The sequence below is a fragment of the Leptosomus discolor genome, chromosome 7 (genome assembly GCF_034619465.1).
Source record: "Leptosomus discolor isolate bLepDis1 chromosome 7, bLepDis1.hap2, whole genome shotgun sequence".
In the NCBI taxonomy this organism is placed as follows: domain Eukaryota; kingdom Metazoa; phylum Chordata; class Aves; order Leptosomiformes; family Leptosomidae; genus Leptosomus; species Leptosomus discolor.
In genome coordinates, this window is record NC_141397.1 from 11,072,355 (window position 1) to 11,094,724 (window position 22,370).

Genomic DNA, 22,370 nt, shown 5'->3' on the forward strand with positions numbered 1-22,370 from the left:
GCTGTCACCCGAGATGTGGGAGATGAGACTCTTCACTCTCCAACACAAACCAGACGCTCGAACACGAGCCTTTCGTGCAGGTTACTGCGGGGTGAAGAGCACTCGGAAGAGGCAGAGGGCTGCACCACAGACACGAGCACACCGAAGCTACAAACCATCCTCAAGAGCAGGCAACTGAATTCCCGGCAAGTTATCCGAGATCCTGAGGCAGCTTTTAGGTGGTTCTGCACATAGTGACAGTTACCTGCAGGACCGATGGGGTGAGGGGCCCGGGGATGGCACGAGGACTGTCACTAGGCAGCTGTCAGCACCTAAGCACTGTTAAGGACCTGCACCTCCAAAGAGAAGAAAATCTGGGGGTGATCTGCTGAACTTTAGCTACTGCAGTGAAACTTTAAAAACAAAGTTATCCCCAAACCCTATATGTATTTTGGAAACTACAGAGACCAGTTTAGACCTTTGTAAGAAATCACTTAAAGATACTTTTAAACTAGCATCGAACGCTACAGATGCCATAAACCTGCAGTCACCAATATCCTCACTATTCCATGCCAATGGTACCCTTCTCCTGATCCAGATTTTTTAATGATCCACTCAGCCTCAATACAGAGTGCTCCACGTGTTTTATTGAAAGGGGAAAAGTACTTTCAGGCAGAAAAATCAAAGGAAATGGTAAACCAGAAACCTATGTGGAACGAATTGGCCCACAGAAGGTTTGAAAAACAGTAAACCAGGCAGAGCATGAGGAGCTAGTACCACGTGAGATTTGACCTGTACTCCTGTCTAAAACAAAGCTGCTGTTAGAATTACAGTCGACTCTTCAGCACTTTTTCCACTGCTGTAATGTAAACACTTTGTTGTATGTCTGGGTTGAGTTTGTTGAGGTATGGTAAAACCCACTGCCAAACCCATACATCATTTTTATTGCTCTGGTTACTTAGGTTGCTCATTATTTACTCTCACAAGTGATTGAGGAAGAAGATGGCAGTATAGAAGGGCACTCTCAAAACTTAAACAGGAGGAAACAATTATTAACCTGGGACCAGATCAGGCGGAGATACAGAAGTTTATAGACTGGCACTGCCCGGTCTGCCCGGGCACATGGGCGCTGCTGGGCAGGGCCCCTTGCACGGCAGGACTCAAGAGACCACGACACTGCAGAAGGTGTGAGGGCTCACCACCCCCTTCATGCAGGAATCATTAAGGATGGATTGGGAGGATTTCTTGTTTCAGGATGTGGAAGTTTCATATAGGTTTTTGCATCTCCTGGCTGTTCCTCCTGAAGTTTCCTTTGTGGGTCCAGCCTCTCTTTGCTCAACTTGCAAGCTCTGGCTTGCTCCTTTCTTCCAAGTAAATCCTCTCCTTTCCCTCTCTCCCTTCGATGTTCTTCCTCTCCAAGTTCTGCTGAGTCTCACTGCTCTCAGATCAGCCTTCCTGGGGGTCTGCCTCCCTCACCCCGACAGGCCGAGGGCCCTCGTCTCATCACCTGCTAGAAAGACAAGCCCAATGCCTTGGCATTCTTGGAAGGTACCACTTCTCCTCTTGCCCAAGGCCAAAAAGCAGTCATGCATATAGGCTACATTTGGTATGCACGGAAATCTATTATTCTTTTATTATTGTATTTGCACAAACGAGAAAAATGATGACAAATACTCTATGGTTTTCCCTGTAACAGCATATATGCATTATTTGTGGGGGCTTTCTATCTATCTGTTACGTATCGAACCTCATTGGCTCTTTGGAAGTTGCTGGCAGAAGTTTACCTATATCATACACACGTTTTGAACGTCCTTCTCCAGAGCTAGAGATCAAATAACTGACACACGTAGGTGCTACTGACCAAAAGGAAAACTAACTGCCTCCTTCGGGCATCCACACTTCAGCTCCTCCGGGCAGCATTTTGCAAAGCACGTTAACGACTCAATACCCACACGCTTCTGGATGGGGCACCTGAATGTGGAGGTAAATCCCGAATCTGCTGAGGGTGAACTCCACAGAAACGAGACCAAGATCTTTGGGTTCCTTTGAATCATGCAGATGATCTTCCAAAAAACAAATTTAAAGCATCAAATACAAATCGCATGAAGAAAAAAAAATCCATAAATGGCAAACTATAAAACACTTCTAATTTGTTCTCTAGGTCACTTACTACAATTAGAGGAGAAAGCAACCTTCAGAAATTAGATCAGAGGCTTGTGTTTTAAGTATCTAGAAGTCAGCGTGCTCCAGATTCACTTACCTGTTTCTGACTATCCCACAAACAAAATTACATATAATTAGAAAAACTGTTTGTTTTTTTTTCCCCAAAAATCTTTGGTTCCTCCAGAAAATCTGTGCCATACTACATAGAGTACTGACATATGCTATAAGCAAGCAATTTTATTTTATTTCTTAAAGAAATAAAGTTCCTGAAGAACAACTACATGTTTACGACTCACTTCTACTGCACGGCCTGTGGGAAACGGCCAGGAGATAGCGGCTGGGCAGGCGGCCAGTAGGGTCTTCTGATACTCATCTGGGCTTGTGCATAAACATGTTCTCATTGCAGTTTCCATTGTCCGCCCCAGCCCGTTCCTTGGGAGTATTTGTTGTACTCATTCTTGTCTTATTTACCTTTCCATAATGACTTTTCAGCGCAGAGGCCATCTTTTATCCTTCTACATTGTTTGCAAAAAGGAGCCCTGTCCCTACTGGGTCCTTTAAGCAGTACTGTAACACAAATAACATCTAAAAATAACGCTTCTGCTTCTGAAACGTACGTCACCTATGGCTGGACAAAAGAAAACTGTGTATATCCTCCTTTCCTCCTCGCTCCCTGAAGGAATGCATCCTTTCTCAGCTGTAAAGTAAGCCTGGCAATTACTGTATGTGCATGTCCGTGTTCCTGTTTGGAGCACTGTAATTGTTTTACAGCTCTGACTGTGATTATCCAGTACCCACCAGAAAATCCCAGGGCTTTGATCACAGGACTCCCTACCCAGACTCTGCAAATAATTCGTCAGAGGAGGGGGTTAAGCAGAAGGAAAATGAAGAGGAAACAAGAAACACAGCTGACACAAAGCTGAAAGCAAGGAAACAAAGATAAAAATGTAAAAAAGAAAAAAAAATTAGGCTGAAAAGAAAAAAGGGAGGAAACAGAGCCCACAGAAAAGAGAAATGAGGTGAGACAGAGTTTAAGGAAATGTGTTTTCCTATCAGGACTAAACAGAGGTGAACCTCTTAGGAAAATACGGTGCTTTTTATTTGCTGCTGCTCTCTGTCTGTCAGCCTCTCTGAGGGTCGTTAATTTGTTCCCTGTCTGACAGTTCGAACATTAATGGTGTAGGAGATATCCCTCAGACAGTCCTCATGCATTTGAGATGAAGGTAGTGAGATAGCAGAAGCGGGCAGAAACAGCTTGCTTATTTGGGCAATAAAAAGACAGAGGGCTGGCAGTCAAACAGAGAACAGACAGGATATAGCAAATTACAGGGTTCTCCTCCTAGCCTTTGCCATTAAGCGAATGTTTGCTGCAATGCATAGATGCCCTGTGGGCACACTGACTTCTAACAATCACCACGGCTTGTTTGCTTCCTGAGCTAGGGATTTAGCTTTTACACTGTACCCTTCATCTGGCACAGCTTCTACCACACACAGGAAAAGTATTAATCTTGAATAATGTGGGTGTATCTGCAAAGTAATACTGCAAATAGTCTGAAAACATCGTTCCCTCTGCCCTGCCCCTGGGGATCGTGTTCAGTTTCTCCTGTGACCGAAGAGAATATCCATTACATAGTTAAGGGTAATCTCTGCAAAAAAAGACTTGTATGTCACGAAGGAAGGAGCACACTGCTTTCCTGCTCATGTTTTAAGTGTGTATCGTCAGTGTTAGCTGATCGGGGTAGGAATCGGAGTCTTGTGCTTTGCTGCTATGGGAGCTGCCGCAGGCCAGAGCAGCTGCAGCATCACTGAAACACGTTTTTGTCCACTACACGGTTTCATGCACAGTTTATTCGTTCTTGTCACAACTGTTTTATCTCAAATGTTACTGGTCTTCCTGTATTTCGCTTTCATATTTCTGTTCTCTTTTAAGTCCCTACTTTTCTGTTATTTAAAGGAGAAGCCATAAAATAAAACTAGCATAAGACCAACCCAACCACCACTGCTTTTTCTAGGGTATAGGTCAGTGGTTGAATTTTCCAGTACTCCAGGCAAAAACTTCAGAAAATGATTTAGAGGAACTGTGCCAACATGCTATTTCTGTTCCCAGACGTCAATGACTACAGAACACCATCCTGAAGCCCAAGCTGTTCAATACAATTTCATCTGTCGCTGCACCAGTCCACGTGAAGCAACACTCCTGTCCTCACAACGTCACGGCACGTTCTGTACCAGCCAGCTCAGGGTTCAAAGTTAAACACGTTTCACTCCCATCAACAGACAAAAACCTCTCGTGATGGAGAGTAATTAAAAAGGGGCGCAGGAGGGGATTGTTCCCCAGCCTGTCACGCAGAGGGACGCAAGCCCTGCGCTTGGGGTCAGATGCACCGACTGCTGTGCAGACGGCTCACAGGGACTCAGACGCAGGACAGAACGATGCCAGAATTTCTCCAAGGCTCTGCCTTTCCGAGGTGACCTCTGACTTCCAAAACGTTACCCACCTCCTTCTGCACGTCACCTTTACCAGGAAAAGTACCCTGGGCACAGTCTCACTAAAGGAGAGGCAGTATCTATAGCAGTTAAGCAGAAGGAATTCATTCTGGCATTGATGGGCAAAACCTTTTTATTTAGTGTCTCTAAAAGGGACCTAGGAGATTGTTTTGCTGGTGGTACCTCCTGCATTCTGCAGTTAATTTGTCTAAATAATAGAAAGCTAGGAAAAATGTGTAAAGCAGAAGAGTCACAATACGTAATCTCTCTTGACAGACAGGGATACAAAAGGCTACATCCTTTGTAAAGCTGGTAACTTGGCTGTGCTTGAGAGGAAAGCAGTGAATAAAACTTGTACTCTGCTAAAATACCACAAAAATAAATGTGAAAAGTCTATTAAATGAGAAAGGTACAAACTGATTTTAGTTCCCCCCACCCCAGTGGGAAAGAAGGCAGGTACGCCCTACTGCTTACCTTGTATCTTTTTTTACATCCAGGAACAGGACAGGCAAAAGGTTTCTCATCCCCTCCATTCATGCACATTGAACTAAGGATAGCTTCAGAGCTGATAGCACTTTCTGTAGTCCAGGACTCATCACTGTCTGATTCTTCATAGTCTACCTCCTCCTCGTCATATTCACTACCTAGAAAAGCGGGGTAGAGATAAAACAAGAATAAATGAGAGCGCAGCAAGATAACATATTCTGCATTTATTACATCAGTTACAATGACTTGTAATCTCCCCACTTTTGCTGGAAGACAGCTCTTTTTAATTTTATAAACCTATCTTTCTTACAGTTATTTATTCCTTCATAAAGACACCAGTGGTTCTTTTTCTAATAACCAGGACAGGCATTATTAATATATCTTCATAAACTGGTAACTGCGTGGCACAGAAAGTTCACAGGACTGATTTTAAAACGCAGTTTCATTACTCCTCAAGCACCGGGATCCTTCCGTCTTTCCTACCGCCCAAACAGAAAACGTGTGTCCCCCCTGCCCCGCAATTAAAGCTAATTTTAAGGCTTTTCTTTATGCAATACAATACTGAAGAGCGTAATTCTACAGATCATAAACAGTGTAAAATAATATGTTGACAAGTCCTAATGCATTTACTAGCCCTTTGGAATTAATAGGAATTATAGCACAACATTAATAAGAATTATATTGTAGCAATTATAGTTGTGAAATTCATTCCCTCAGGTGTGGGGATAAATTCCATTGTGTGGCTGCCCTGAACAGACCGCATTATGTTCCAGATATGCTACGACAGCCATTTGAGCAGCTGGTGCTGAGTTTATTTATTATTTTTAATTGCAGTAACTATTAACGAAATCCTCTGAAGAAGTTAAATGTGAAACAAGAGAAATTAGGAAAGCAGAATTCCAACAATAAAAATACAGTAAAAAAATAAAATAAAAAAAGCAGGGGAGGGAAGAGCCCAGCTAATTAAAAAGAAAATATATGCACAGAGGGAAAGCGAGGGAAAGCTGAGGGAAACTTCTGTGGTGTCAGCAGGGGGTGGTGCTGTGTTTCCCCTCCCCTTTCTTCTTTCCCTTTCCCAGCTCTGCTAAATTTTATCCTTTCTGCTGAAAGACGATTTGGCTCCGAGTGCTGGAATAGCTCCCGTTATTAAAGACAGTTATGTGACACTTGCACGGCTCTATTTGCTTCCCTCATATGCCCTTTAAGTGCACGCCTCCAAGCCGAGAAGAAAATGCAGACAGATGCCTCACAGCACTTTAAAAAAGAAATGTCGCAACTTCACAGAGAAAACCCATGCTGCATTGTACAATGGGGTCTTTGGGGGTTTTGTTTGGCTTCTGGTGAAACCAAATACACACCTTTCGTCTCAAATTTTTCCTTTCGGATTCCCCCTCCCCCAGCACTCTCACTCAGACTCGGCGCCTCTCCATCGCTGAGTAAAAACGCGTGTCAACTGGTAGCTGCAAGTACTCAGGGCTCCTGAGCTTTAATCAGACGCTGTAAGTTCGCTGACAGATGTCAGGCTATCCACGGATCTTTCCTGCGGTTTCCATCCGTCCAGGGTGGTGCGCAGATGAGGAAAGATGGATGGTTTCCCACCGCCAACAACTGTCGACATGAGCGCACGCACACACGCTCTGCAGCACATCTGGAAAACTCTGCCCTGCTGACTGCAGCTCCTTATCCCACACCGAATGAGCGAAAGCCAAAGAAAGCATTATTGACCTCTTAAAATATTTCTGAACTCTAGGAACAGTTAACCTAAAATGAAGTTAAGAGTTGTTATAGTTTAATTAACTAATAAAAAAATGGAGGCAAAACCACAACTCTGCTTCTACGATTTCCTGCCCTTGATTGTATCTTGATGGAAAAAATTCCTCAAGCTGTTCCTTTCAAACTTTTTAGCTCAGTGGGGTTTTTTTTTAAGGAAACGCAACAGAAAACCCTATTGTAAATACACGTACACACTCCTAGGATGAGAAAATATACAACAATTCTAAACGCTGATACCGACCATTTCTGCCACTATAATCACCTGCCTTGTAAGCCCCCTTTAAGAGGGGGTGATTTCCTCACAAATGGGGTTTTGTCCTCCCAAAGAAACGACCATTTGAGACTGTACAGGACCTACTAAGGGCATCACTAGTTTTAGTGATACCAAGAAGCATGTTTTTACAAAATAACGATCAGCGCTCTATAAAACTTCACCTGCAATATGGTACGTAAGGGAAAAGATACACAGAACAGTGGGGAGAAGCACCAATCACTGCAATTATGCATTTCCATAGGTTTTGCTGTATTTTCAGAGCATTCTTTTAACTTTTCTAATAACTTTGTACAGCAAGAGCCAACTCTTGTAACAACTTTAGCCCACGGTTCACTCACACGTCAACCCACTGAAGGAGAGAGACAGAAGAAACCAGAATGTGATGTAAGCATCTGTGAGATCAGACCATCCTTAGGGTTTTTTTTTAATTAGCTTACCTGAATAAAACCCCAAGATTTTGTCTAGTATAGGCAAAAAGAGGTGTTTAAACAGTATAAGCAAATGCTCCATTGTCTTCAGTTTTTAAATCCAGACTTGTCACTAGGGATTTTACAAGTATGATGAGCTTTTCCAAGTATGAATAACCATATAAATACATGATTTGTTCTTGCACAAAACAGTAATAAATGATGCCAAGTACCTGAAAGGCATACTACCTCATACAAAGCTGGAACTGTAGTCTAGCACTGCTTTTATCTAACAGTGTCCTACTGAGCTCAATTGCTTGTACTCTCTTAAAAAAAATTTAAAAAAAAAGCCAAAAAGGTATTTAAGAGGATCCTGGTACAAAAAAAATGCAAAAAACTTACTGTCTTGAAAAACATTAATTAGCAATAAAAATTTATCCTTTAAGTAATCATGTTGTTTCAGTTGCCATAGAAAAACAACACCGATTTAGTCAGGCTTTTAACTGATTCAGCCTCGGAATTTAATTTCCTCAGTTGTCAGTGTCTACGAGCGGCAACCCATGCGGCGCCTCACCGATCGCATGCAACACATCGGGGGGGGGACGACACACGACGGACAGACCGAAAAGCACACCCCACAGGCTGGCGCTGCCATCATAAACAGCCCCCAGATGAGGTATTTAATTAAGCACCGCCAGGCCGAGGCCGGTGGCTTTGCGACGCCGTTCCCACGCCGCGCGGGAGCCGCGGGCCCTCAGCTGCCCGTCAGGTGCACACGCCGCAGCGCCAGCCGCCGGCTCCTGGGGCAGCTCGCCAGGGCACAGCAGTGCGCTGACGGGGAAGCGCGCAGCAGCGCGCTTTGAGCAAGATACAGCTCGCTTGCGTTCTCCCTTCTAAACTTGGTCGGTGTTTCACAATAATAATGGTAAATATTTACTTTTTAAAAGGGAAAAAAAAAAAAATTAAGTGCCTTTGCATCTAACCTATGGCCTGTTCTAGGGTGTAACAACTGCGTGACCTGGGCAAGTATTTGCAGTAACTCTTGAGAGAGCTCCCAGAGAGCTGGCTCACTGATCTGCGCTTGGACGTTGCCACGCACATGGAGAACAGGATGCTCTGCTGGGGCACGCTGCCCTTCTGGGGGACCGGACAGAGACCTTCCTGTAGCACATGTGCTGAGGGCCTCACTGTTTCTCATCATGCTTGGAAGGCAGATTGATCATTCCCCCCATCAGTACTCAAAGGAACAGTATCGGAATTACGCTTCAGAAGTCTGAATAGCAAAAAACTCTCCCAAAACTCAACAACACACGTTTCTCTAAGATGAAGCATCTAAGTACCTGGAGGGGAAAGGCTGATAGAGTAGTATATAACAAATATACCACATTATTACTGAAACTAAATAGTAGTTCTACAAAAGCAAGAAAACTGCCTCCTCCATCTCTCTCTTCTGGTAATGCTCTTTCTGAGGCTCATTGCTAGCTCATTGCTTTTCACCATATCCAGTTTCATCATCTGGCTTTCATTGAGAGACCCTACATAGTTCTACCTCAGCCTAACCTAAACCCCCTGCTTTACTGTCCAAATGCCTCAATAACATCTTCCCAATACTGCCCCTGCCCTCACATGCAAGATTCCCTCGGTCCTGGCCCACAGCGCCATTTCCCCTCTCCCCACTCCAGTGGCCTTGCCAAAAGGCTCACTTCATCTGTGCTGCCCCCAGCAGATTAAAAAATGAAACACAACAAAACAAAACAAAACAAAGGCAAAGGAAAGAATGCTAGTTTTTTTTTTTTTTTTTCCCCCTGGAATTTTCCATGCTGAGACAATGCCACTGCTCCTCAATCAGGAGGTCACTGGTGGAGACTGACTTGAGGTGGGCATGGGCTTGAGGTGGACACCACTAGGAACAGCTTGCATAGTATGCCATATCAGAGCCAGGCATTACATAAAATTACTAGCTATGAAAAGACAGAACGCATACAGGGTCACAAAGTATTCTGGCAAGTTACTTCTCTCTTAATTTTTATGCTGCGTTTAAACACAACCCATCCCAACGGAGAAGGCTGTCTGCATCACAGCAGTTTATTTGCCAAAAGTAAACACATGCACGAAAAGGGATTATGATTACTGCTGCATGGTAAGAAGTCTTTGTAGTGTGATGAAAAGCAAAGCTGCACCATAAAGACTTGCTCGACCTCTTCTTCCAGTCAGTTTTGCTATTGAAATCCCTTAATCCTACAGCAAAGATCTCACCTCTTGAATGCCCATCTACCAGATTTTCCAGTCGATGAAGTCAGTAATCTAAATAGCTCAGAAACATTTTGCAGAAAGTTAATCATTTGGTATTCTGGAATAGGCAACATCCCAGCTACACTGCTGAAAATCTGGAGCCTTATCTCTTATGTTTCTGGGGTTTATTCAGTATTCACACCACTGCAGCCAAGATAAATTCTGCCTTTTGCGTGACTGAATTCATTCCACCATGAGATTTACAAAGGGTTTTTTTTCCCCTCAACTTTAAATGAATCTCGGTTCTAAGCAGGTGCACATTATTTGTAGTTATGTCACTTTTTAAATCTAAAGACTTCGATACTGTGCCTTGAAATAAAGACAAAGCTGATTAAAACCAGCACACGCTGGGTGTGCCATTACAAAGAATACTATCTATCTCGACCTCTGATCAAGAACAGTACGAGTTCTTCCTTTCTCCTCCCATGAAGAAAAACAAACTCAAAACATCCTTGCTAATTATTTTTGTGACCAGAAAGCATACATTTAAGTATACAATGAATAACTACAAGCAAATAGCTTACTGCAGTGGGAACCAACATTGCTAGTGTCACTGAAAGTTCATGGTAATTCCAATGATCTCTCATAAAAATCCAGCTTCACACATTGTCCCGTGCGTCAGGACTTGTGGCTTGTATTTCATAGAAACAGTTTTATGAGAGCACTTCTAATGTTAAGAAGTTTGCATTGCCCTAAACTGTGACAACTTTCTTGATAAAAAAAAGTGAATTATTGATATTATGTGAATTTTGGTCTAACACTAAAGCACATTTATGCATTTGTCAAACTTCTTCCCTCTGTGCCCATGGAGGCAGAGAGTCTCCTCCATGCTCACCAGCAGGGAGAACGTTCTCACAGCTGACACTCGTTGCTGATCTAAAGACGTATCAAGTCATTCAAAATGAAATATTCTTCCTTTATATAAAGCACAGGAAATAAATGCTAGGAGCAATGAAATACAAAACAGTTAAATAACATGTGTCATGGCTGCTATGCAAGTCTTTAGCCTAGAAGCTGCAGCAGGAGTCTCTTGGCTGCGAGCTGGTACTGGTGGCACAATGTGCATCGGCTCTGCAAACCCAGGCAACAAATTTCAGACGCTGGGTCATCCAAACAGACTAAGCCAGGGTTTTCCTTTGCTTGCTTCCTTGCTTTGGGGGCAGGTAGAAGGAGACTCAGAGGACAGAAGGTGTTTTTCAGCCTCTGTGAAAGGTCTATTCAGATTAATTTCTTGTATTTTCAAAGTACTTTTATCATTCATGTCCACAAAGATGATGTAAGCACATACGTAATACAACTGAGGAAAACCCAGGGTAGTTTAAACAGAGCCCTGTGTAGCGCTACAGACACTGGTATTTTAGATTGCAAGTACAATTCCAGTGTTTGCATTAACCACTTACATAAAGCGAGCACTAGGTTCACCATCGTGGAGGCTGGAGCCTTTCTTCAGCCAACGGGCGCAAGCATGCGCGGTTACAAGTTTCCTCTCTTATCCCAGTAAATATCTGTGAACCTCGTTCCTGGGAGAGGCAAATCTGTCTCAAAGCCAACTGCATGCTTGGCAGCTCTGCTGTCACTCGAGGGAGCTGCTCGAGATGGTTATGGTTTGTCAAATGGGCACTTGCCAAGGCTGGCAGAGACCTCCATCCCTCTGCATGGTCACAAAAGAGCCATCAAAATAGCAATTACCACTCATTGTTGCCTTGGCCTCACGCCGAGCGGGGGGCGGGCACAGGGCACGTCCCGCCGGCTGCTGCCAGCCCCCGCGCAGCGGGTCCCCGGGGCTGCGTGGTCTGCGGCGGTGGCTGCCGGGCTGCTCTCACACATGCTCGCGCCAGCAGCGCATCCCTCGTCTTGTGCTTCAGCCAGTGCCCCTGCCAGCGTCCCGCTCTTCCTCATGACACTAGTCAGAGCAGCATCTGGCCAGAAAAACGGCTTCTGGAGAAACCACCCTTCCTTCCAGTCTTCTCCTAGCTCAGATCAAGTATCAAGCGCTAAATAATGAGCTGCTTAGGAACCCTTACTACTCAGAAGAACTAATTTTCTATTGTCTCTGGCTGAAGCAAGGCTCAGCTAGCAAATAAGCACCAAGAGAATTTAAAAAATGTACCTCATGTAACGATGTGAATACGGATTCAGATACAAAGAGCAACATGGTTTTTAACATTATTTTCTCTAGTGCTTTTAAGTACACCTTGTGCATAAAAATAAGTCAGACAAAAACCACCCCTTTTTCTTTGTTTGCATCATTTGAAGATCATCTTTCAGCCAGTAGGGCCTGCTGTACTGAAGACAGGAACAATTAAGCAAGCAAGGATATAAGCAGATGTTTCTGGGCATCCTCTACCCTCTCTCACAGAAATGGCAACTGTAATTTGCACAGGCACAGAAACAGTCTGAAAAGCCACCTTCCACCGCTACTTTGGAGGGTCGTACCTCAAACAGGATGAGCCCACAAATAGTTATGCACCCAACCCACAGACAGCCTTGGTGTTTTAAATGAAATCATAGATAGGTCAATTCCAACATTTCAAATCACCTTTAGTTTTCAACTAAATGCTCAGTGCAAGCGCCTGCTGAATACTAAAACCTGACTGAAAATGTATTCAGTTACAAGGTTTGAATCCACTTTGGAAAGCACCCAGACACTTCAGATCCTATAGGTAAAGCAGAACTGAATATGCTGTATTTTGGTACAGAATGACTTCAGCTGAGGTAGCCTATATGAGAACGGCTATCTTTAGCCCGTACCCAGGGCTGAACTGTAAGAGTTGCTCCATCACCCAACAACCCCTCACCAGCCAGGGAGGGGAATCAGGAAGGAGAGCAGAGCCATGGGTGGAAGTGGAACAGATTTTAATGAGATAACACCAACAGAGATATACAGAGTTATACTCGGCCAAATGGATAACCAGTCCTCGGAGCAGGAAGAAGCTAGATGAGGAGCAGGAGAAACCCCAGCAGGAGCCCCACAGGAGCTCCCCTTCCTCACTAAACCGTCCCCCTCTATAAAGACCATGACATGATGGTGTGAGCTACCCCTGTACATAACTCAGGTCAGCTGCCCTGGCTGACTTGAGCCTGCCTAGCATGGCTGGGCTGTGATTCTATCCCAGTCAAACCAGGACAGGGAAATCACCCTGAAGTCCTGGAGGTAAAGCTAAAATGATAAAGGTACCAAAGAAAAAATAAGGGGTTTTGTTTAAAGTACTATCAGTACAACATTAGCATTATACAAACTTACTCACTGTCAGTAAAATTTGGAACTATTTACACATGAGATCTGCTCACCATTTTGGGCTACAAGAAAAACAGAACTAATAACACTCAGGTTAAAAAAAAGTAGTCCTCCAGAGCCAATATAGGGGTTGGTGGAGCAGCTGGACTCTAGTTGGCCTTAGCAGCAACTGTGTGCCATTTTTTGTCTTGATATATCTGTACCTTGATATCGGTTTTTAAAACCAAAACACAGAAAATCCCAATCCAAGGATTATAAATGCACTAAAAGGAGCTTGCACACCTATATAAGCAAGTATGTTACAACTTACTGAATGTATAAATGTACTCAAATAAAACATACATGTAATAAGGAAAATAAGACAAAAATTTTCTCAACTTCCAATTACTCACGAAACAGCAACTAATCACAAAAACATGCATGTAAAGAACCGATTCTAGAAAAAAGAGTCAACTGATACCATGGCATGTGTTTTGTACAACAGGACTTTCTGAGAACACTGCAGAGGTGCTAAAGCAAATTGTTATAATGTCACTGCACAATGTGCTGTTGAGGTTTTATGGTCACACTGCGCCAATAGTCTCGGGAAGTTATTTTGCATTCTTATATAAACTTCTTTTCCCAATCCTGTTTTCTACAGAAAAGGGCTTTCAATAATGTACAGTCTTCTGTTTATACATAGTACAGGAAAAACATGATAAACCCAAGAACACAATCTCTACTTTAAACGTATTTTAAAACTAGATTTCTACAACTTCATGTAAACAAGAATAAGCTGTTAAATGCTCACCAAGAAAGAGCATAACCTTCCTGTAATTAATGGCAGTGTTTTACATGGCACTTTTTAAAAATCATGAAAATAAAAAAAGTAAATAAATAAATCAATCCAGCAGACCCCTCCCAACTTGAGGCTTAACCTGCAAATTAATGTAACAGTAATAAAACCTATGCCAGCTGGAATCCTTTCTTTCTTTGGCTTTGGCATAAGCAGCAAGAGCAGGTATACGTTTGAAGAAAAACAAAGTAGGACATTTTCCACCTTTAGTCACGGGATGTTAGTTGAACTCTGGCAAATGTTTAAAGATATTCTCAAAACGTTCAAAAAAGAATTAAAACCAGTTGGGGCTGAGAAAAAGAAACAAGCCATCCTTCCTCCCCCCTCCTCTCCCCCCAAACATCTGTTCCAAACTTATATTCCAAAAACCACAGCGAAGAACAGTCGTAATTAATGTTACTTTGGCTTTTTAGTTGCTAGGCCTGCATTCTGAGGTTAGAAATACAAAAATACAAGTTCAGGGCACTATTACTGTACTTAAGGACTCTCCTGATGCATATAACAAAAAGGCAGTTTTTCTTCTCTTTCTTTGCCCCTTTTTTCATGAAAAAGAAGAAAAAGATAGAAAGGGTATAGGGTATCAGGAAACACTTTCATGTTTAAGATAAAGAATTACAATAAAAAGTACCTACATAAATGAACTACAGTTTATGTAGCTACGAAAATATATTTGAGACGTGTTTTGTAACATGGGGTGAAACATGCTTTACAGCTGCACAAAAGCTATTCAGCCACTTACAGTACAGGCCATAAACCGGCTGATGCACCCGGTCCTCACCCGCCCTGACCCCTGGGCGCTTTGCCTTCCTCAGCACACACCCCCAGCAAGATGCACCGAGCTATGAGCAGGCTCCAATCCAAGGAATTGCCATCACTGTGCAGGTAGCACTCACCACAAGAGAAGTGCCGCTGATTTCATCAGGATTCAGCTATGTGGGGATTTCCAAGATGCTTCTGGGCTGGACCTCAAACCCTCACGTGTGAACGGGCTGACTCGTGCCAAAGCGATCCCGCAGCAGGCTGCCCGTGGAGGCGCAGGGTGCGGCAGAGCTGCAGAGACCCAGGGCAGCTCAGCACTCTATCAGCAGCTTGGGGCTGAAGGAATTTCACGCTTATGAGCCCCAGGAGGGTTACAAACCCCTGACCAGCAACGAAGGGAGGCAATGGTGGATTCTCCACTTCAATGCACTGAAGGGTGGGAGGATTTATTTTGCAAGAAAATATACTTAACGTTTCTCTCTACCTGCTTTTAAATGCTCTGACCATCTAGATTTAAGACAGTTCATCAGTACAATTTGAAAGACAGCCCTAATGACAATATTCAGAATTACCAGTAAAGGATAAGATGCCTATTAGTTACTGTGCCAGGATCAAGGCTTTTGTCATCCTGCCTACGCACAAAATGTACAGGAAAAGAGCTGTTAAGTTTTTTAATTAATCCTTCTTCATGCTTCTGAGAAAGAAATGTGTTTGAATACCCAAACATAAGACGTTCAGTGGGGTGTCGTGTCTCCTCCCTCTTTTTTAAAAACAAAGATTCTGACAAAATAAAATCTGTACTCTGCCTGGTATGCTGTCACGAACCTTTCTTTGAGGCTATCACTGTTTCAATCAGGTGTACAAAACGTATGTTAGCAGGTGTGAGTTGTTTCAGATGATATATCACTGGGCTGAAGCTGAAATGAAAGCACTTTACAAGTTGTTATTTTCCATTGCTCCTTGGCTTCTTATATCCTTTGGCATTAGAGGCAGAAGTGCTGAGAAACTGCCGTGAATGATGCTGTCTGACTATACATGGAAAAACCTTACAAGAGGGAGCCTACGCTAGCACGGACAAAGCACCAGCCTTCATCAAGAATGAGGGTGGTGTCTTTCAACTGCTAGGCCACAAGCACTAAAAAGACAAGAAACTATGTCATTTTGGGGGTCAGCAAATGTTTCATAGCCTTTAGCTTACTTGGTAATACATGAGAGCTATAAACAACCCTGTTTTTCCTAAAATTTTACATTTTGATGCTTATGTACTGGCTAACATCTACTCACAATACACCATTTCCTCTGTGAAATGAACCTCTCTGTGTTTTAAGTCACTGAGTGTGAAATGGTATGCTAGTCCTTTTTTCTATTTCTGATTTGCTTTGGCTACAGTGCAAGTAAAACTCAAACATTTGCTTAAGTTTCACCATCTGACATGCTGGCCTACAGAAGTATGCTTTTTTTTTTTTCCTGCTAGGCACTGTAAAAACTCCTTGAAAACCGTAACTCTTTCAGTATGCAGACATACAGCATTAGTATAGCTAGAGCCATTTTTTCAGTTCTTGAGGTACTACAATGGTAGAAATAAATTCCGTTCAATCTTGCAGTGTAATATTTTATATATGTATATGTATGTGTGTGCATATACGTATATATTATTTAAATAAGCACCTAAAAGTTCCATGTGCCCAACTACAGTTTCCAACTTTCTGGAAAACAGTTGTGCTTTCAGTCAGTCATTTTTAAGGTAATTAGCAGATTACTTAATAAAGCTAAATAGTAAAAAAAAAAAAATCCTTCCACCAATTGGCCCTTGCAGTATAAACACACAAACATAAATGCCGTCATTGTTACCCAGAACCACTGAAGTTTCTTTCGAGTGTCAAGCTACTCCTACATTAAACCAGTCACGCCACAAGCTGTGAAAGGCAGGCACAACGTGCTTTCCAAAAATGTGTATTTTTTACACATTTGAGGAAGAAAGCTCCATGTACGGAGGGTGTGCTTCTACACCAAAAAAAACCCATCACAAATTAACACAGATAATCTTTACTTTAAGCTTATTGTACATCTTCTGTTCTCGACTCTGTTAAAAATGGTTCGCCAGGTCAGACTACTACGATGGGGATTATAAAACAGTTCCTGTGCTTGGAAGTACTTCAAATCTACAAGTCATGTTTCTGTTGCTGCTTTGTAGCTCAAAAACCAAAAGTAGTGATGATTTTATGAGTTGCTATAGTCTAGACAACTCGGTTACTTTTCAATGAAATTGTTCCTTGGGGAGAGTACTGTGAAAATTCCCATACAATTAATTACAGGTATGTGCAACTAAAATACAATTCTACAGCACAGAAGCTTTACAACTGCTGGTGCAATTTATGCCTCTGTATCAAACAAGAATGCTCTGAGGGGGCTGGGAAGATAAAGTATAACAAACAAGAGGTTAGATGTAAAGCTACCTGTGGTGAGTGAGATGAGATAATTAAGATGCAATGTTAAATTTTTGATGTGCCTTCTCCTCTGGCAAGATTCAGAGTTCTACTGGAAAGCACAAAATCTGACAACTGAGTCAATCCTCGCATAACATATTTTTATAGCAAACTGGGCTCCACACATTTTTACTGCCAAGTTAAAAAGCAAATGAGAAATTTAACAGAATTATAAGGGAAATGGACCCATAAAGCAGGAAAAGGAAGAAAAACAGAAAATGCAGAGGAAAGCTACAAGAAGAATTGTGATTGAAAAAAAAAGGCTTCACATATTTTCCCCTCACAGCACAGCCCTATTTTCCCCCATCAGCTATTTTTACCTCAGTCTTACTTTCCTCTATATACACTTCCAAATGGCCTTTTGATGTTAAAAGTAAGTTAAATTATTATAAGCACTACTTTAAAATAATTTAAGCTTGTGAATGTAGTACAGGCCTTTTTGTATTTATGTTGTAAGTTAGTTTAGGATGGAGTTAAAAAAAGGACTAAGCAGGGCAGGTTATCACGGTATGTGTCCTTGTGAAAACTGTAGAAAAGGTTAAGTTACAGGAGAATCCCCATCATTGTGCCCCATCTTTACAAGGTTACAGCCTTGGATCAGTGGGAACCCCAAACCTCTGAAAAAGTAAGATGCTCATGGGCTGTGTTGGCTTGTCTAGCACAGCCCGGCAGAAATACCCCAGGATCCATACCCCAAAGCTACAGGACTCTGAAAGAACCGTAGCCATGTGCTTGGGGCCCTGTGCTCCTTGCAAACACTCAGCGGACGCTCCTCTCTCACCTGGTCCATCCACACTGAAAGAGGTGGCCTTTGGGGAGTCCCAAACCCACTGTAAACCAAACCATGTAACGCCCGTAAGGCAAGAGCTAAAGGCTAAGAGCCCTTAAAGACTCCAGTTTTGCCCAGGAGACAAAAAGAAAGGACACCATGGCCTCCCCTGCAAGAGAAACAGCCATCAAGCCCAGGCCAATTCTCATCCTTCTTTTAGGTGCAGAACTAACTTAAGTAGAAAAGCTTGGTCTGTAAACACTTGCCCTGTTCAGATTTCTTAGGCAAAATCTCTCTCCCGTTTCCCTTCTGCACACCTATTCCACTTCCCCTCCTGACTCTTGACCCTCAACCACACCTTGGTGCTGAAGCCCCCTCTGCGCTTCTACAGGATGCCACTGTCTATCTCCAATGGTGAACATGAGACACTACTCTGCCACTGGAAATTACTTTTATTTATTGCTACTGCTTTATCAGAAGCCCACAAAAAATGATCAAGAAAACAGGAACAACAACGAGAGTTACAGCAGTCTGCTGATGGTCCCTCAGCAGAAGAGACCTCCAGCCGCTTTGGGACAGGAAGATACAGTTACTTCCACACAATCTAGATGTACCTGGGAATCCCCAGTTTGTGCACGTTGACTAAAATGATGTTCTTGGTTTTCACAGTAATTTCAAGCTGTTTGATTTGGGGCTATAAGTTAGAAATTATTATTTGCCATGCAGTCATGCGCCAAATGTGACAACAGCACTGTTGCTATGCATGCAATACGAGATCATCTTTGATCCACAGATCCTCCAAGCTTAAGTTTCAGTGTGTTCTGGGAATCTAATTCTTTTGGTTTGGTTTGCTTTTGTCCACTATAATAATATTCATAATTATATTGTAACCAATATAATACATACTCTTGCCTCTCTAAGGAACCCAGACAGCCACCTGAGAGCAGATGACTGCTACAGAAAAAGGGATCCGTTTCTGAAGCACTTTGCCAAGCACAGTGACAAGCACTTGAGTATTTTTCACTCTGGATTACTAGAAGAAAGAGCACAATATGTATGAGGCTAAAGCTTGACTCTCTACAAGGGGAATGTGGCATCTAGCTCTGAAAAAACATCTTTTAGCTGTTGCTGGGAACAAATCTCACCTGTGCTAAGAAAACCCCTATAGGAAATAATTACACTCTTACTTATTATTTTTCATTGTTATTGGAAACCTCCTACTATAGCTTTATTCCTTAAGGCAGAAACTAGAAACTACCACAGATTTTACTTATTATTCATGCTCAGTCACGACCTCAGCCAAAAGCTCATGTTAAAATCTCATACCATGTCTAAGCACACACATACATTATGGTTAACTCGTATGTTGATCAACTATTTCGCACAATGCCATTCATTATTTTTTTAAATTATTATTTATGTATTTATTTTTTACAAGAACACCCGTAAGGCTCTGTTAGAATAGGTGCCTCAGACTGCTAAATGCTGGGCAAACATATGTATATGTTAATTAGCATGAAGGATTAATATAGGCCTCCAAACCTGCAATTAGACGGAATCATTTTGGCTCCAATAATTATAAAAAGTTCTCTTTCGTCATCTGCACAGAAATGTGAAATCCTGGCACCAGTGGAGTTCCTCAGAGGGAAGTTTTGCCACAGACCACAATACAGTTGCCTCAAGATATTTTATCGTACCTTGCAGGCCTGAAATATCGAATGAGTTCAGACAAACTTTCATTATGTTGGAGAAGAGAATTTGGTCTTCATTTTGTGAAGTATGGCTTAGTTATTTGCCCAAACTGTTTACACAAAAGTAGGTCTATATATCTAATTTTTAATAAAAACATAGCATACAAGTTCTTCAGTCTCTGAAAGGCAATTAAGCAAGCAGAAACTTCTGTCAGTCTGAACAACTAATGAGATGGTTCTTCAGACATCTGAAAGTGTGTTTTTTCAAGCTGCAGTAGAAGTCAGTTGATTCGTGCTTTACTATGCTAGACACCCCATAAGTCAAACACACAAAAATGTAGCACTCTCAGCCCACTTCTCAGCAACGATTTAATAAAAGAGCCCTAGGATTTGATCTCATATTTCTACTTTTCATTATTTTTTCAATTACATCTGCATGATATTACACTATATTAACATAAGGTGTAATAATTAAACCTGAGCATTTACAGTACGCTAACGCAGGTGAAGAGTATTTCAAGTGAATGGCTAAAGTTAGGCTTTTGTGCACTGTCCTGGTTTGGGCTAAACCAGAACTAATTCTGTTTTAGTGCTTTAACTTTTCAGTTAAGTCTCCTCTAACTAACGACACTTTCTGAAACAGCAGCATGTTTTCCCACGCGGCTTCCAGCAGTGATAACCCCTGATGTTTATAGTTTGTACCAAGGAATGGGATGCAGAGAGGCCCTTGCTTATACTTGTTCTTACAGTGACCAAGGTCACTGCTAAATCTTGTGCTCCGTTTTGGGGTGCCGGGAGTGAAAAGGGTCGCAAGCACGTAAAAGGTCGCACCTGCAGGGAGGAGCAAACTGGACAGGTGACCCAAACCTGACCCACAGAGTGTTCCATCCCATACACGTCACATTCAGTATAAAGCTACGAGATCACGAGGGTCTCTCTCTCTTCTTTGATGGCCAACACCTGAGGAGGACTCTGTCTGTTCTTCTGCCGTTGATCCCGATCCGTGCATCCCTGAATCCAGTGCCTGAGTCCAGCTCCTGCATCCCGTCCCTGTCTGCTGCTGAGTCCAGCCGGGGACTGCCCCAGCGCCAGCCCTGCAGCGTGGTGGTGACGTATCCTCATCAGGGTGGGGAGAGTTGGCTTCGGTATTGGTTTTATATATATTTGTATGTATTTCATTATTTTCTTCTTATTATCTTTTCTTTTATTGTTATTGTTTCATTACAGCTGTTTTAGTTTTCTTTTCCAAACCGTAAAGACTCTCTCCCTTTCCATTCTGGAAGGGGAGAGGGGTTAATAGAGAGCATCTTTCATTCGTTAGTGGTCGGCCCTGCCTCAACCCTTGACATGCACACCTAAATTCTTGAGCTTGCAACTCTGCAAGTGCGGAATACTTCATTCCAGTCTGACAAAATGCTTGTTATGTGCTAAAAGTCAGGCATTCACTTCCTCAGTGAGTATTAGGTGCTTAACATTAAACATGTGCTTAAGTGCATGTGACCTGAATTTGTCACATGATTTTCAAAAAGCCATCAATGTGTACTTGTTTCCACTGACTTGTCCTGACTCCCAAGTCTAATTTCAAGCCCCTTTAAAAATCTTAATCGAACAGTATTTTGCAGTCCACTATCCTTAAAAATAGAAGCCCACCACAAAAGAGCATGCTCTCTCTAGCCTTAGCAGTACTGAGCCAATCTGCATTGCTTAAAGGAAAAGCTGTTGCAGATTATCAAGTGAAGAGCAGATTTAATGGTTCACAGTCTACTCTGATTCAACCTAATATGGAATTCAGAAATGCCACCTGCTGACAGAAGCCAAAGAGATTCTGATATAAACAGCAGTTCAGCTACAAATTCAGATTAATTTGGCTACGTATTAATAGCACATCCATAAACAGAAGAAGTTTGAGCACCTAAATTCCTCCTCCTTTCAGTCCTCAATTAATTTTTGGGGGGGATACATCCTGTTATTTTACAATTCTAGTGTCCACGTCAAACTTAAGAAGTAGCTTAGCTGAGCAGATCTCTCTCTCTTGCTGGATTCTGTTTAACATGCTGCTATATCACTCTGCATAACAGCTGTGTGTGCCATATGATTACTTCACTGTTGAAAGGGTAACATATGGAAACTGCACCGAAATGTTGGCTGCTTTGATACCTATGAAGAGGAACGAGCTTTTGCATTACAACAAGACAATGCATTTTTCAAACAACTTAAAGTAACAAAAATTAAACACACATTTTGAATCTAAACCATACTAGTTTCTGGCATGCCCGTTACTCTATTTCAATGCCCAGTTCCAAAGGCTGGTTACTATTGTGTTTTTGATTGCTATTACCAGCAAACAATGGGTGGTTTTCTTTCAGCTTTTGCATTCTTGGAGATGAAAAAGGAATACACTCAAGAGAAGGCCCTCGGGATTCCTTCATGAGTTATCCATGAAAGCAAATGCTATACAGCAGAATTACAGGAATGATATGTCATGTTGCTGAGATAACATTACTTGAGACAGCAAGGTTTATTGGGAAAACTGATAAACTGCCACACAGTGCTCTGCTTCCCAAACCCAAAGCTCTCACAACAGATGAGTCCTTAATGGACCAGAATCAAGGTGGTTCCTTTTGGATTCATTTCTGAGTCCAAATTGCCTTTGGCAGGAGCAGAAAGTAGATCTTCAGTTGTAATAGCCGACTTTCCTCCCCTGTAAATTAGTCACCCATAGAGGGAACAA

General features: G+C 42.4%; 1 protein-coding gene across 1 annotated transcript in view; it reads right to left on the reverse strand.

Annotated features, from left to right (window-relative positions):
* JAZF1 (JAZF zinc finger 1) overlaps positions 1-22,370 on the reverse strand; it is a 195,116-nt gene that overhangs the window by 1,994 nt on the left and 170,752 nt on the right. Inside the window, exon 4 of the mRNA XM_086468377.1 lies at positions 5,104-5,273. Coding sequence (XP_086324503.1) covers positions 5,104-5,273 — 170 coding nt within the window. The remainder of the gene's footprint in view (positions 1-5,103; positions 5,274-22,370) is intronic.